Source organism: Polyodon spathula, chromosome 16 (assembly GCF_017654505.1).
Source record: "Polyodon spathula isolate WHYD16114869_AA chromosome 16, ASM1765450v1, whole genome shotgun sequence".
NCBI classification, from domain to species: domain Eukaryota; kingdom Metazoa; phylum Chordata; class Actinopteri; order Acipenseriformes; family Polyodontidae; genus Polyodon; species Polyodon spathula.
In genome coordinates, this window is record NC_054549.1 from 15,642,301 (window position 1) to 15,659,028 (window position 16,728).

The 16,728-nt window shown below is 41.3% G+C and overlaps 1 protein-coding gene across 4 annotated transcripts in view; it reads right to left on the minus strand.

Annotated features, from left to right (window-relative positions):
• Window positions 1-2,590: 2,590 nt before the first annotated feature.
• Window positions 2,591-16,728, minus strand: part of LOC121329232 (ephrin type-B receptor 2-like) — a 112,515-nt gene continuing 98,377 nt past the window's right edge. Inside the window, exons 6-17 of one of the 4 annotated variants that reach the window (XM_041274712.1) lie at window positions 15,090-15,128; window positions 12,016-12,140; window positions 11,673-11,835; window positions 10,671-10,779; window positions 10,093-10,157; window positions 8,626-8,748; window positions 8,039-8,286; window positions 6,317-6,532; window positions 5,838-5,987; window positions 4,249-4,442; window positions 3,277-3,432; window positions 2,591-2,922 (exon numbers count right to left, since the gene is read on the minus strand). In XM_041274712.1, the coding sequence (XP_041130646.1) occupies window positions 2,814-2,922; window positions 3,277-3,432; window positions 4,249-4,442; window positions 5,838-5,987; window positions 6,317-6,532; window positions 8,039-8,286; window positions 8,626-8,748; window positions 10,093-10,157; window positions 10,671-10,779; window positions 11,673-11,835; window positions 12,016-12,140; window positions 15,090-15,128 (1,697 nt within the window). In that variant the 3' untranslated portion in view covers window positions 2,591-2,813. Of the gene's footprint in view, window positions 2,923-3,276; window positions 3,433-4,248; window positions 4,443-5,837; window positions 5,988-6,316; window positions 6,533-8,038; window positions 8,287-8,625; window positions 8,749-10,092; window positions 10,161-10,670; window positions 10,780-11,672; window positions 11,836-12,015; window positions 12,141-15,089; window positions 15,129-16,728 lie in introns of all 4 variants that reach the window. The other 3 variants (XM_041274711.1, XM_041274714.1, XM_041274713.1) reach the window with 3 other exon arrangements.

Sequence of the window (16,728 nt, forward strand, 5' to 3'; positions counted from 1 at the left end):
TATGATCCAGCCCATTCACTCTTGCTTGCAACTACTGATGACCATGGGTCATGCTTTGTGATCTCCTTTAAACTGGTTATCATCCTTCTTCTTACATACAGATGATAGCTGCCCAACTCTAGGAAGTGCAAGGAAATAGGACTTCCAGATATGCCATACAAGTTTAGGTAAAACCATAAACTGGCTTGAGGCTGCAGCTGCTCCAGTCCCATCACTGCCAGCAGGGGGGCGCTATTGAGCAATTGGGTTTGAGAAAACCTTTGTGCAGAAGATCAAACTATTTAAACTAGTTATAATAACAGACCGCCCCCAGTTAAAGTCAAAACTACCATATTGGACCACATTGTCACATAATTTATAATATAAAACAAAAATCTTTCCATGTCATGCATGTGTACTTATTTTGTGTGTAATATTTCCATCTATTTAGTTACAGTAACATTTGCAACAATGTTGTCGTTCCCAGTCGGTCTGTGCAACCATGAAGCCAAGTGTCAGAATATGTGTCTCCATTTCACAAATTACCAGTACTGTGTTCCTATTACCTACGCCCACTGGAAAGCGTCTGCTTACGAACAGCCCATAGGAAAAATACACATGAACATACATAAGAGTTTATAAGAACATATGCATGTATCCTTCCATCTGTTTAATAAATTATATTCAACATTAATGATTGAATTTCTTTTTTAACTGCATCTCATTTTGGAATCTTGAATTCCTTCAAATCCAACAACAGAATGACACCACTGAGCAGATTCAGAGCTTGATCTAGGAATGTAAATGTCAGAATTACTTACAAAACTTACTTTCTTTTCACACTTGTCATATAAACATAATTATCATAAAAAATGATCATACATAAGTATTCCTAGGGTTTTTCTTTATTTTCCACATGAAAGAAATTGTATTATTTCCTCAATAAACCTATTTGAACATAACATGCATGGATAGTATGACTCCTATGAAATTATAAGAATTCACTTCAGCCCAGCACTGAGGGTCTGAGTTTATGAATTGACAGACACTATGATTATATATGTTCCTACATAATACCTTAAAGTTCTCATGTTTTTTTTTTCTATGGGACTGCATTCCGGTGCTAGAGATGACAAAAATCTCAAACCTCCCCCTGCATAGCTCTCTACATTGAAGCACCCCGACTATCTTAAATTAATACACCCCTCTACCCTCCTGTAAGGAAAGGTGCGTAAAACATCTGTGCTCCCTAGAACTTATTCTTATAATAATAATAATAATTACAGCATATAAAATGATTCTACCATCAATTCTGCAAAGTTTGCCCAACCTGAAAAAAAAATTATCTAGTCCAGTCAAAATTACATTACTGTCATTATAGGTGGTATTAAAAATCTTAAGTACTTCAATATAAAAACATCTATTTTTCAAAAAAACCCAAAAAACAGGTAAAGTTACCTCAAAAACAAATAATAATCAGAAAAAAACACATGAACACAGTGTTCTGTAAAGTGTCTTGAAGCTCCCAGTGAAATCACTCCTAACTCATGCTCACAACCTCTGGCTCCTTGGCTGAAGGGGCGGCCATTTTGTGTAGGTCAAGTTAGGCCAAGCACCAGAACAGCAAGGTACAAAATAAGGGAATCATTTCGATATAGATTGAAGACCAAAAATGTGCACTCGGGGTCCTTCTATGTAAACAATATAGCAAAAGCACACCCAAAACATTTTTTTATATAAGTTTTTGTGGAGAAAAAAAGGTCTGATGGAAGAAGTATTACTGAATCTGTATAATGTAAACTAACATTTGAAAAAAAAAATATCAACAATAATGAAGAGCAATCTACCCCTGCTTGCCCCCCTCCCTCAAAGAATAAGCAAACAAAACACTTTTATCTCTTTCAAATTAGTTCATCCATTTTAGAATCTGACAAAACTGGGGTCTGGCAATGTTGCCGGGACGCAAGCGATGGCACCACAGCATGCTGAGTGCATTTGATATGTACAGAAGGATGACATCATCGGAGGTGCATAGGGAAGTTCCATTTGGCAGGCTGGGATGTACTTAAGAAAAAAAAAAAAAAAACACAGTTCCAATTGAAAAAGATTAATGATGCAAACAGAAACAAAAAAAAAAGAAACATCACAGTATCCACACAGGCAGAGAGACTATTTTAATACGAGGAAAATAAAAAAAGTCCTCGTTTCTTTTTTTTTCTTTTTTTAAAAGTATTTCAACATTTTTTTGTGTTTCAGCTGGCAATTTCTTCCAACAAGAAATGCGAGAGATCCATTGGATTGAAGCCTCCACAGACCGTTTTCCATTGATACCAGGAATGCTCAAACACTTTAAAAAAAACAATTCCAAACTGGACAGCAGCGGGCTCAGTCTCCCTCAGTTGCCATTTGCAGAAGTAGGAAACGCTGTCTTCATCCTTTCAGAGCGTTGCTTTTAAGACTAAACAATGTTTGGGAAAAGAGGATGTGGGGGCACCTTAACTTTCCCGTTTTCATCTTCAAAGCCCTTTTAAAGGGAAGCATTTTCTTGTGTATATATATATATATATATATATATATATATTCTCATTATTATTTTTAATTGCTATTTTTTTTATTTAAAAATCCAAAACAACAACAACAACAAAAAAACTGCAGAAGTTCATAGTAAAAGACTCAGCTTTTGTCTTCCTGGAGCTCTGTGCTGGTATTCAAGGAAAATTGGGCTCTGGTGTGTCTCAGATGAGAGAGATGGGGGGGGGGTAGGGGAAGGAGAGAGAAAGAGAGACAGATCTCCTAGGAAGTCCGAGCTCGGGGTTCGGTTCTCCTTTCCAGCGTCAAACCTCAACCGACTGGATTTGGTTCATCTGGGCTCGCATCATCTGCACGCTGTTTAAAATCTTTTTCTGATGGCCCGCGAGCGTCACTCCCACTCGCATAATATCGCTGTGGAAAAACACAGATGAGTGACCTCTGAAGTTCGGTGTACTCCAAAAAGTCCTTTAAAACTAACTTAGGTATTTATAGAGGATATACCTTGAACGTACATAGAGCATTGGCCACAGGCTAACGACTACATTTCAGAAAGTCTAGTCATAGTGATGGATTTTAAGTTGCCAATTTGAATCGGCCATATTTTTTATTTGAAAAAGTAATTATGAAATGGAAACTACAAAGTCGTAAAATGTTTTTGTTTTGTTTAAATACCTTCAAACATTCAAACATTAAATTAATTTAAGTAGACAAATGGTTCAGCTAATGCCTACACTAGATACAGGTATTAAAAAGACTGGCTCTTACTCCATGGTCATCTGTGACACCACGTCGAAGCTGGTGAACTCAGCGCTGGCGAAGTTCTGTTTGTACTGGCCCATCTTGATGGCGTCCAGCCACTCATCCACGGTGTTGAAGCTGGAGAAGTCTGGGACGCTGCGGTCCAGCAGAGGGAGATGGACCCTGCACAGCAAACAACACAGATGTCAGCCCAGCGAGGCTCAGAACAATAACCATGCACATCCCTATGTGCCAAAGTGAACCAACCTCAGGGTTGCCAGCTGGCTCCAGAATTTACAGGCACTTTAAACCAGGTCAGGTTTTTTAACTCGCCACTAAACCACAAATGAATTGATGTTAAATGAAAATTAAGTGGATGGAAATTGCATACAAACTTTAAATTTGATGTACCATTAAAATAAACTAAAAAGACTCATACAGGCTGTTCTAGACCTTGGTTTTTATAAAGTCCACTTTTAGAAATGTCAGTGATGGTGGTACTGTACTAAGATCAGCATTCGTAAACCCCATCATCTGCTAATGAGGCAAGATTTTGGGAGGATTTTTTCTTGTTTCATATTCACCCTATTTCTAACATTTACTTGCAGAGCATAATGGTAAAATATACCTTCTTTTGGTGCTGTATAGCAAAGTACTTCCAACCTAATCAGTTTCTATATTGAATTAGTATTCTACTGTATTCTCTATAATTCTCTGTACTGAATTTTCTCAGGTCAGTTTCGAGTTCTCCGTACTGCACTGTACTGAATGTGCTGGCTCTCGATACACTACGTAATTGGCTGGCTCTCAGACCCCAGTAAAATACATAGTTATCTATACAGTCGTGTATAGAATAAGCTGGCTATCAGGTCCCCAGTACTAAGTTCACTGTACTGTACTCAATTTTCTGGCTTGCAGTTCTCCAATGTAGCACTTGGTTTCCTTTACAGTAGCGTATTAAATGTTCCGTCTCTGATCCGCAGTGTCCCACGCTCTTACCCTGAGGAGAGAGGGGTCATGACCTTCAGGCTGTTGGGGTTGCGGATCATCTTGTCCAGTGTGTTGACGATCTGGCCGAACTTGGGCCGGTTGTTTCGATCCTTCTGCCAGCAGTCCAGCATGAGCTGGTGCAGGGCGCTGGGACAGTCCATGGGCGGGGGCAGCCTGTAGTCCTGCTCTATTGCATTGATCACCTGCAGGGCAGACAGGGAGGCAGCGTTACTGCAACGCACGCTCTACACGCATGGTTACGAAATAACTGGTCATGACTTTTCAATATTGATACACTGAACTGAATTTAATATTGAGACTATTCCAAACAAAGACTGGTAATTCACCCATAACTCTTTCAGCACTAAGTACTACAGCAGAACATCAAAGGTCCACTTAGGAACTGTGTAACAACACACCACTATAAACCAGAAACAGGGCTTCTGGCTGCTGTAAAAGTCAGGCTGTGGATTTTACCAGTTAAAGCTTTAAAGGTATAGAGCTTTTACCAAGAGAGGACATATACTGTAAAAACCTTTGTGTAAGTCTATTTTCTAGGTATTTTTAAGGGGTCCTAAAAAGGGGGGAGCGACGTATACATCGGAGTGACCTATAGGCTTTTTCCTGAAATTTTCTCAAAAAAAAAAAAGGGGGGGGGGGGGGCGACTTAAACACCGGTGCGACTTATACACTGGTTTTTACAGTACATTAAATCATTGAAAAAAATACACATTTCAGAGTTCCAAGCATTATGAATATCCTCAATTTCCCATGTTTTTGTAACCCTGTGGTTCTGCTGTATAATGTATTAAATGGATACAGTGTATGGAAATAAGTAGACAACAAAATCTGCTGTGGTTTTTTTTTTTTTTGCACTAGCACTCTGCCATTCTGAGAGATTTTTCTTAGAACTGTTTAGAGGTCTTTAGTATTGAAACAGTTAAACACTCAATCAGAATACACACTTCTAAAAAAAAAAAAACACCTTGATAATAAGATACAATTAAGATCTGCTGTGGTGTCGAGAATAGCTCTCTGATCCTAAATAAAGAAAAATCTTATACTGACAGGTTATTCAATATTTATAGTGCCCCTTGCCTGATTTAAATGTTTCTTTTAATTGGATGGGAGGTACATGTTCGACAGGGTAATGCAAAGGTTAACTTTTAATTGAGAGTCCAGAGACTTTGAATACTTGGAGATGAGGCGTTTGAGAGCAGACCCCTTCTTCCAAACCCCCATGGAGATTGAGTCATAGTTAGCATGGCAAGACCCCTGGCTGCATATTCTTAACCTTTTCACTGTGCAGGTACCTTTATGAATAAAAAAAGGGGGTTTAAGACTCATTATAAGTGGATTCCAATGGTAAGGAAACTCAAATAAATTGGTTCTGATTTTTAAAATTCCAGTGCTTATATGTTCTTTGGACCTTAAAGGAGACTTAGTCAAGGCTTACAGAAAATGTGTTGCTTGTTCATTTAAATTCAATTCCAGATTTTGTATTCACTGATAATTCACTGATAATTCACACAAGTATACACACAGCGACGCACACAAACAAGCACACAGAGCCTATGCCTCCAGGCAGAAATACATACATCCTGATTGGTCATGTCCCAGTACGGCCTCTCTCCATAGGACATCACTTCCCACATGACAATGCCGTAGCTCCAGACGTCACTGGCTGAGGTGAACTTCCTGTACTGTATGGCTTCAGGGGCGGTCCATCGGATGGGGATCTTACCGCCCTACACGCAAGAGAGAAAGAGTGTTTCAAACATTCAGTCAAACTGCCTTCTGCTTTATAGTACAGAGCAGATGGGGCAAAGAGGGTTGAAAGGTCACAATGTCACATGATTTGTTTGGGTTGGGAAATCAAGGTGATTACGATAGGCTTAATCAGCAGGTGAGGATTGATCTAAAAGCAACAGAAAAATTATTTACAAGTCATATTCCACATCATATAGGACTCGTATTAAAGATATGCTTAGGATATTATTGATCAATCAACTGATTGTTGATTGTAAATATTTTTTTATATATATTTCAATGGAAGGTTTAGGGGTTAGGCTCTTACCAAAGCGCTAGTGTAGGTGGGGTCGGAGGTATCATCTTCCAGGAAACGTGACAGTCCGAAGTCGGACACCTTGCACACCAGGTTGCTGTTGACCAGGATGTTGCGGGCGGCCAGGTCACGGTGCACGTAGTTCATGTCCGAGAGGTACTTCATCCCAGCCGCGATGCCGCGCAGCATTCCCACCAGCTGAATCACTGTGAATTGACCGTCATTTTGCTGCAACACATCAAGAACAATCCTGGTGAGACTTAAGTCTGGATTGCACTGGAGCAAGCATTGATGCTGCAGTGTTGAACAATCTTTTTTAATTGTACAGTACAATAAAACCTCTTGGTGACAACTTATTAGGCAGTAATGCCTTCATCTGTGTTACAGAACACTTAATCAGTACATTACACAGGGGAAGCTGAAACACTGGTATTATCAACACTAATCAGCTATATGGTATATTTGGTGTTAATCAGCTAATTTCTGTTCATTAAGCTCCAAAGAAAAATTGTTGAGCTGTCCAAATATTTTCTTGACCAACTGTTCCTTTGAGAGTGTGGATATGCTGCGTGTTCACATCAGGCTCAGCTGGCAGTCTCAATGCAGCTGTGAGAGCGGCTGTATAAAACCAGGCCCTGCGTGCATTCGACAGAGCGGGCTATAAATAAAAAATACCTGGAGAAGAGGGGAGATTCATTTAACTTCAGCAGTCCAGAGGCAGAGTCACCTCTCTGAGTAACTCTTTCTTGGTGCGACCACAAAGGTGCCAAGTGTTTTGCATCCATGTTTACAACGTTTCTTTCACGTCATTCTTTGATCTGTTTGATTAATTTTCAAACTGAAATTTGTGGCTTAGTCAAGAAAATGGCAAAAGAAACCATAACAAAACTAATCCATAGCAGTCCATTTTCCAATCTTTAAGACAATTATTGCACAATAACAGGCATGTGAAATGTCACGGTACCAGGCACCCATGCTTTCTTACTCTTCTCTCCATTGTCCCCTCCCTGTTTTCTTGCTCACTCTTGTCTTTTTGTTCAGGTTTATACCAATCAATCTCCCTTTCACTGCATGTCTTCTTTCCTCAGCTTATGAGCACAGCAGGTTCTTGAATGGTTTTTGTTTTTGAAAATGAAACAACTTGCATGGAAAATTGCAATTGCTGGGAGCTGAGCTGCCTCCTGTCGTTTCTGTGGAAGACGGATCTCCTAAGGATTTTAGCCAATCTATATAGTGGCACAGTAGTTAAAAGGCAGGGGTTTGTGACAAACAGAGAGGTATAAACTGCCATAACAATCTGAAGACCAGTGTGTATTTGTGTGATGTGCACTGCATCCCATTCATAATAGAAACAGCATATCTAACTTCATGAGTTGTTGTTCATTAAGTCTCCAGCAAGTGGCACGGGTGTATATACCTTTTATGAGCATACTTTCATATGTACTTTAATTTGGTTTAGAAAAACAAGTTTGAGATTACAGCCCAATGTGAGTCCAAAATAAAATTAAAACAAGGTTACAGTAGGCCACTACAATCACTTTGTAGATATTTTTAAAAGGATTAGATGTAATCAACAAGACTTTAATGCAAATCTGAAATATAAGACAATAAGATGACATACTAAGGTAATATTAAGTCGTCCAAAATTAGTGCTAATCAGGGTCTGTGAAACCAGCTCTGTGTGTGTGGGAGGGGGGGGGGGGGGGGGTGATTGAGCAAGTGTCTCTCTCTTACCCTCAGAAATGAGTCCAGGGAGCCATTCTCCATGAACTCTGTGATAATCATGACTGGACTGCTCTTGGTGACCACCCCCTCCAGGTGGATGACGTTGGGATGATCAAACTGGCCCATGATGCTGGCCTCGCTCAGGAAGTCCCGCCTCTGTTTCTCTGTGTAGCCCGACTTGAGGGTCTTGATGGCTGCGAAGATCTCTCGCTTCCCTGGCAGCTTGAGGTGGCCACTGCATACCTCTCCAAACTCACCTGGAGGGGGATACGGACAGGTAAGTGCCTTAAAGGAGCTGCAAAATCCCTTTCCTTTTCTCTTATTAGCACCAGACCTTGAACAACTTTTGGTTCTTTCTTGTTTTTATAATAATTCGGTATATGCAGATGTTTCTATGCTGTGGGGTATTTGTTTATTTGGTAGGTGCCTTTATCCAAGGTGACAAAGTAGTAATCTTCATTAATCCTATTTATTTATTTAATGTTTTCATTTATCTGGTTTAGCACTATGCAAAAATAAATGCATAAAATACATGACTTGGAAAAAGGCATCAAGTATGTTAGTAGACATGGAAACAGCGTAGCGGCCGAAGTTACCTGCTCCGATGACCTGCTCGATCTTCACGCTGGAGATGTCGATTTCCTTGGCAAACTCCCTCACCGCTTCGTTGGGATCCTCATATGTAAATGGATCGATATAGATCTTCATTCCTGGAGTCACTTGGAAAGAAAGGAAAACATAAAGGGGTGTATTCAATTATTCTAAAACAGCACTGGGTCTAAATCCCGCCATTGTTTAATTTATTAAAATGCGAACTTCCCATACAACCTTCTGGTGCAATGTGGCCCAGTGGTTAGAGCTGATGGACTAGGAAGTGGGCTGGCATAGTGGATAGAGCTGAGGGACTAGGAAGAGGGCTGGCATAGTGGATAGTGCTGAGGGAAAAGGAAGAGGGCTGGCATTGTGGATAGAGCTGAGGGATTAGGAAGTGGGCTGGCATAGTGGATAGAGCTGAGGGACTAGGAAGAGGGCTGGCATAGTGGATAGTGCTGAGGGAAAAGGAAGAGGGCTGGCATAGTGGATAGAGCTGAGGGATTAGGAAGTGGGCTGGCATAGTGGTTACAGCTAAGGGACTAGGAAGAGGGCTGGCATAGTGGATATTGCTGAGGGACTAGGAAGTGGGCTGGCATAGTGGTTAGAGCTGAGAGATTGAAATACATTGTGACCCAGTGGGGTTTAAGAGTATCATAGTAATTGAAGTAAGACAGATTGAACTGACACTCAGCTAGCCAGGCATCTCTAAAGCTTACTCCTCAGTTCCAGAGCACTAACTCGTTTGCCTACAGGCTCACTCAGAATGTCTACCAGATAAGAGTGTGGGAGGCAACTGAGATTATATCAGTAGCTGTTAATGGCCACCGTCCAGCTGGGTTCACCTTCACTGCCCTCCCGCAGTTTCATAAACACAGCATTTGCAGCAACCTGATACTATTGATTAAGCCATGTCAAAACTGTCTAAATTGATAAGCCGAGGGAACAAAAATAAGTCTCTGTAGAAATGTGTCAAAGCATTCAATTTCTCCAGGCGAGAAGGAAGAAACGTGCTGTCTTCATGCTGAGTGAATTTAGGGTAAGGTTTAGCTTTAGATAGATTGCCAGACAGACAGACAGCCAGAGAAAGATGGAGACAGACAGGCAGACGTACAGACAGACAGATCTCTGCCCCTCTGCCAGAGACAGGCAGAGAGGCAGGTAGGCAAACAAAGGCAGATAGACAGTCACGTAGGCAGGCAGAATGAGATAGACAGGCAGACAGGGAAGCGGGCAGGCAGATAGAGTTAGACAGGTAAGTAGACAGGCAGACAGAGATAGACAGGCATACAGGCAAATGGACAGAAAGGCACACAGGCAAACAGAGACAGACATACAGGCACAGAGGCAAACAGAGACAGACAGACAGGCAGGCAAACAGACAGAATGACAAGCAGGCAGACAGATGCAAAGGCAAGCAGGCAGACTGGCAAATATGGAAACAGGCAGACAGAGAAATTTACGGTACTCACTGTGGCCGCTGGTATAGTGCTGCAGCTTGTCAGTGTACTCCGAGTCTGTTCTCTCAAAGCCCCTCCTCCTGGGCACAAACACAAAGAGCTATAAAACTCCTCCAGATTGCTAAACAAGCAAACCCTGACAGAGGAACACATTCCCACACACACTATCACAGTATATTACTAGCAACGTGCTACCATCTTAACAGGGGCTGGCACATGGAGACTGATTGCTACTCAGAAATGTGGCTTAACTGGTTGTGGAGGCCTAGCATACTAACACCAGGCCTGGGACCACAGTGCTCTTTCCCATCAATTATACTGAGCTAAAAACCAGGCAGGCTGGTCAAAAAACCTAAGGTAAAGGCTGTACTATGGCCAAAAAACTTCCTTTATTAGAAGATTTTTCTAAATATTTTCAATCAAATTGAATGTGATTTGTGTTTGCCTGAGCAAACCAATTATGGCTGACCCTCACGTTATTTGTCTAACCTATCGTCACTAAACGGTATGTATTAACAAGAACAGCCAGAGTTTTCACAGCTGGCTTGACACAGAGGGCTTGCTGTGGAGGGTGTTACAGAATGACTCACCGGTTGCAGACAATGACGATGACCACCACTGCGATGAGAAAGACGACGCCGGCAGCCGCAGAGCCGATGATGAGAGGAAGCTTCTCTTGCAGGCTGGTTTTATACTCCTCTGAAAATAAGCAGATAGCGCCACGTTATACCCAGGTCCATTGCAGCACCTCTCAACTCAATCAAAGTATGATTTCTGTAATTATTATTTATGTTTACCGGAGCATTTATACTTAAAATTGCAGAAAGATTGTGCTTCACTGATTAGTATTAAATTACACGAGTTGAAAACTTCAAGTTCAGGAGCAGTACAGAGCGCTCTGGGCAGAACTCTCCATAGGCAGAATGGCCAGATTTTCCCACCCCAGCGTAGGTCTGTTCATGTAAGTGCTAAGGAGGGCAGTGGTAGCAGCCTGTGATTATCAGGTCATTGATAATCAGGAGCAGGCAGGGATCTCTCAGGGCTGATGGAAGGTTCTGCCTGCCTTTTCAAGCCCGAAGACGCAGAGCATATGGGCCGCGCGTGAGCTTGCTCATTTTTGGCAGGCAGAAGGAAAAGATTTTTCTCCTTGCCTGGGCAGCAGGCAGTGGAACAGCGATACAGAGCAAGAAGCTATTGCCCTGGAGGACAAGGTTAGTGCTCACCATTTGAAGGATATATTTAATGCCTTTGAAGGCCACAGCTCCGGAGAGTACAGGCCAGATTTGTGAATGAGCCTTGGCCGACTTGGGTGTTTGATAGCTGAGCAACACAATACGAACAGATGCTGGATTTATGTAAGAAACTCAGTTACAGAGTGGGAGTATCCTCTGATCAGAGACCAAGTGGTATATTTAGAACATTTTAAATCAGTTCATCCTTGATATAAATTTTTCTACTTATCTCTTAGCTTGTTATAATCACTGAACAATCAATGATCAGGCAAGTTATGAACCTGAGCTGTATAGTGATCAGTTGTTTAGATCGTATTCTACTAATTGAATCCATCTCCAGCTGCCCCGGTCTCTCCTCACCTTCAGTCATGGTCTGAAAGTACATCTTCCCGCTGTAGCGCCCGAAACCTGCCACTGTGCGCGCTCGGACCTGGAACACATAGATAGTGCCGGGCTTGAGCCCTCGGATGACCACAGTGTTGGTCTGACTCTTGATCGCCGACGAGTTGTACTCACTCTGCTCCTGTAGGACACAGAGAGGACCGTTACTATAGGTGAAGAGACAGCCCAGAAAGAGAAGAACAAACTAAATATAAGCATACATAAATTCACCAGCAATTGAAGGTGCACAGTAACCATTATATTTCCTCATCGTAGCAATTCCCCACTACAGCTGAGCAGCACTGCAGGGCAATGGGCTTACCTTCTCATAGTACTGAAGCTCGTAATCCAGGATGACTCCATTTGGCTGGTCGGGCTGAGACCACGAGAGCGTGATGCTGTCCACTGAGCGACTGACCTGGTGCATGATGGACACTGCTGAGGGGGCTGGGGAGGGAAGGGGGTATAGAGACAGAAAGAGTTAAGGAAGGGGAAGGGGGAGATGATAGCATATACATGAAAGGGGGTGAAGAAAAATACAGTCATAGGAAATACAAGGAGTAGGGAGGAGGGTAGACGAAGAGGGGGAAGGATGGAAGACAGGTAGGAGGAGAGAGAGAAAGAGGAAAGTACACAAGCTAATTTGTAATTTATGTTCAAAACAGCAATGTTGTGGTAATTGGTTAATGAATCTTTCTGTACACATTGCAAACATCAAAAATGTTGGTTGCGCTTAAACCACCTTATTTTCAGCATCAACAGCAGTGTGACGACTATGAGAAGGCAACAGTTCTGGGCTATGGAGCAATGGTAGCACCTGGGTAGCTACTGTAGGATAGAATGCTGTTTCATATTTTGACATACCAACACTATCCATAAAGCCTGCTGGAAATCTGTTGATACCATGGTCCATCGGAGTACCAGACAGAAAGTGTGCTGCCATATCAGGAACACTAGAATAAGTGTTCCAGATCCATTGTGCTGTCATTGCTGGGCCAAGGTATAATTCCTGCTAGTTAGAGGAATATAATACAATGACCAGGCAAACGTGACTGGTTTGAAAACAAGAAACTGATTGGCAGTCAGTGTGACACCTCACGATTCCTGGTTATTTTTTAAGGCATTAAAGGCATACTGCATAAGTCTATTTTTAATGACTACAACAATTTAAAGAATTTAATTTAAATTCTGTTTTTATGAATAAAACACAGATTTATATTCATTAAACTGTTCTAGACTGGCGTTGGCATCTTCAACAAATGAACAGTGTCATGAATATTTTATTCACAAAACAGACTTTAAATCATCACAATAGTAAGTTTGCATAGATCCCTTCAGATTCCATTTGGTGCCTTTGCTTTCCAGAGAAACCGACAAGACTGCAGTAATAAACAGCCCTGAAGAAGCTGTTTTGCTTGTTATTAAGAAGTTTCAAGGGAGAGGACCATTCACAAACAGACTGCATTTGCCACTGACACTATACAGTATTGAGGAGAACAAAAACACAGGGAAAGTGACATGGAAGATAGCTAACACTGAATTGAGAGGCAGTGACGGTTCTGTGCTCATTTATTCTTCAGCATGCACAATGTGTGTGGGATTAAACTATAAGGAATGCTTTTTTACACATAATTTATTTTTATTAAACCCTTATTAACCATAGTACAGTTAAACCTGTTTGCTCTGCCACTGGAACCACATGGTCAATTGCTACTATCAGCCAGAAAACCCCATAACAGCGTCTTTCATCAATACCAGTGAGGTGCACTTTGAATATGCAGTCTTAAAGAACAATGTGTCTGGAATAGCTAATGTATTCTTGTGAAGATTCACTTTGTATAATTTTAATTTATCACACCCTTGTGACTTTTTTCAAGTATCCCCCCCATGTCTTCTCTCTCAGTTCAGGAGGTACATCAGATTGTAACCATTCATCTCCACCTCTCTTAGAAGACTTCTGAATTTTAAAGTAATTGTTGCTAACAAAACAGTCCCGTAACATTTCTCAACAAATCGATTTATTTTATACGTCTCAAATCTGCAGTTTTGAAAGAAGCCAACGCTGTAGCAAACATGTATTTTCAGACTGTCTTGTACTTCCTGGGACGCTCCTGGGTCAAGCTGACATGCTTTCAGCCAGGAACATGCTTTTACCCAAAAGAGGTGAAGTGACCTAGGAAACACAAGTACAGTACAAACAGATAATCCAAGAATAAGGCAAAGCATAGAAACAGTGAGCTTCCTTTAACCTAAAGTGGCACCAGAAATCAGATTTGAAAATTCAAATTTAAATACATGTGTAGTATAAATTTATTTTAAACTGCACATTTGAGACATCTGTAGCAGTGCAAAGGGACTAAGATTTACAGAATTATCTACAATTACTTTAACCACGCAGTGATGACTGCAAAAAAATGGATAAGCAAAGCGATTAAGGAGAAGAACATCTTAGTTAACTGAATTATTTCAGAGCTTACAAGCTTGCTCTTCAAACCGCCACCTGTTCAGTTTTTTGGTGTCTGTTTAGTTCAGGATTCACTGCACTATCCTTTTGGTGTAAAACTCACGCGATAATTTGTTAAGATTCCCCTCAGAGTATTTTTCCATGACTCTAACGCCAGTTGTCATGCCTGTAGAAATTCCAGAAATACTATTAATGACGTCACGACTTACAAACAGTTAGACCGGGAAGCAGGGGTGTGCTACATTCTAATTCCTATATTATAACATACGTGATATGTGCTTCAACAAGTTCCAATTCATTTCAGAGCTGCAAGTCAAGGGTTTAATAAAAATAGATCTGTCCGCTATACAGTATAATTATACACCACCCTCCAGATTCTTTAGAAAAGAGATTTCCTCTCTTCTAAAGACTTCCCACTAGTGCCAGGGCACCCAAAATTTATCTGTCTACCAATTGTTCTTCAAAAACATTTTTTTCTGCAATGGTGACTGCTGTACGACACCATTAACAAAAAAGAAAAGTATAACAAAGAGAAGGAAAGAGAGCAAGGAAAATAATCCTGATTGTTTTGATATTTGTGAAAAAAAGAATAATACACTGATATGTACAGCATAAGAGACAGGAACAGTATGCAATGCAACACTTACCCTTAACAAAAACAAATGGTTTTCAAACCAACAGACCGCCATAGAAAAAAATGAGTTAATTATAAAAATTGTGTTCTCCCATAACTTCACTCAATCATAAATTCTGAGGGTAATCTATATGTCAAGTAGACAAATGTTGCAGCTAATATGTTGTTCTGCATAACACCAATGAAGACATTACTCAAAACTTGAAAGGGAAGATGTAGGGATTAAGGCATATCAGCTCAGGATAAAATATCTACATCTATAGTTAGCCCCTAACCCCTATGCATGATTTTAACTGACCTCTTTCAGTCCGCATTTCATTGGAGTGTTCCTTGCGCTCTGATTGGATGATGGAGGCGAGAGGGGGAGGGATGGGTCACAGGAAGGACAAGCGGAGGAATTTGGTTGGTGACGACGAGAAAACAAGGCAACAAAACAAAAACAAAGAAAGAGAATGAACAGCAGCCACTAGGAATCAACATGAAAAAGCACAGGGGCACAAACATGACATGCCACAGGTCTGTGAACCAACATACAGAGAGACTCACTTTAACCATCAACAGTTTGGCGCCATTTTTGTTGAAGTAAAATAAAACTAGAAAATGTTACAAAACTAGTTCGTTCATTTACAGCTTTACTGTTAACCGTTTGACCTGAAGATTCAGAATTTGAATTTAGTGCTCACAAGGGGAAATGACATTGCTGTCAGGCCAGATCTCAATCAGGCCCGAACAGTCCCAGACTGCTGAGTCCTGAGCCGCCCTCCAGCAAAGACGAAAGCCAAATTGTGGTGGTATTGTGATGTGGAATAAACCCTAGACACCTGTTAAGGTGCTCCTTATTTTGTTAATAGTTCTGTAACATTACTGGTGTATTTCCATTAGCCAATAAATTGGTTATACATGTCAAAGAAGTGCTAAGTTGTCAATAAGCTATGGTTCCTGCTTCAACAGTAATCGGAAACTATGGCATTCATTATTGGAACTAGTTTCTTACGATAGAGGAAGAATACTGTGGGAAGCTGTGCTAAGTGGTTACGCGGCACAAGGAGGGAATATGTTTCTATGACAACACAAAGTAAAAAGGATTCATGTAGAGAATGTGCTGCGCAGCAGGGTGGCAGGTAAGGGGTTTGAGTAGCTCAGTGGTTAGTACTGGGCTGCAGCGTGGAAGGAAGTGGGTTTGAGCAGCTGAAGGAAAGCAGATACTTCAACCTTAAACACAGCAAATATGCAGACAATCTGCTGTATATAGGTTTCCAGCATGCAAAATGCTGGCAGGAGAAATATTATGAATAAAGGTTGAGGGTATGGGGCGTCAGGAACATTTCAAGAGCAACAAAACACAGAAACAAAACCAGTCTGAAAACAGATCGAACAATCTGAGCTAGCAGATTTATATCTCCATCCAAGCTCCTCTAGCCTGCTGTCGAGCTCAGCCCAGGAGTCTATTGATTTTTCCGGAGGATCTCTTGGGCACAATAGGCAACTTCATTAAACGAGCTTATCAAGTGAGACACAGCAGGTCTAAGCGCTGTAAGTGAAGAGACCTCTGAGTGCTAGGCACAAGCCTTGATCTGTGGGCTCAGCTTACCCACAGAGCCCAGGGAGAAGAAGGACGAGAGGGGGAAAGGACATGGTAAGGAAGGAAAGGATGAGAGGGAAAAATGGAAAGGGGGTGAAAGAAAGGGGGAGGGTAAAGGAAAATGGGTGAAAGGAAGAGATGGTGAAGGGTGAGAGGGAAAGGGGGTAAGGCATAGTGGTGGAAGGAGGGAGAGGAGGGGGGGAGAAGGCAGTGAGTGGAAAGAGAAGGGGTGTTAGGGTTATCAGGTTGATATCACATTATCCATGGTGGTATGTACGGTTAATGAGTAAAATTCACTATTGAAAGCAACAATTATTTTAGAAGTAATACAAAGTGAGAGGGAAATGTCCTTTCT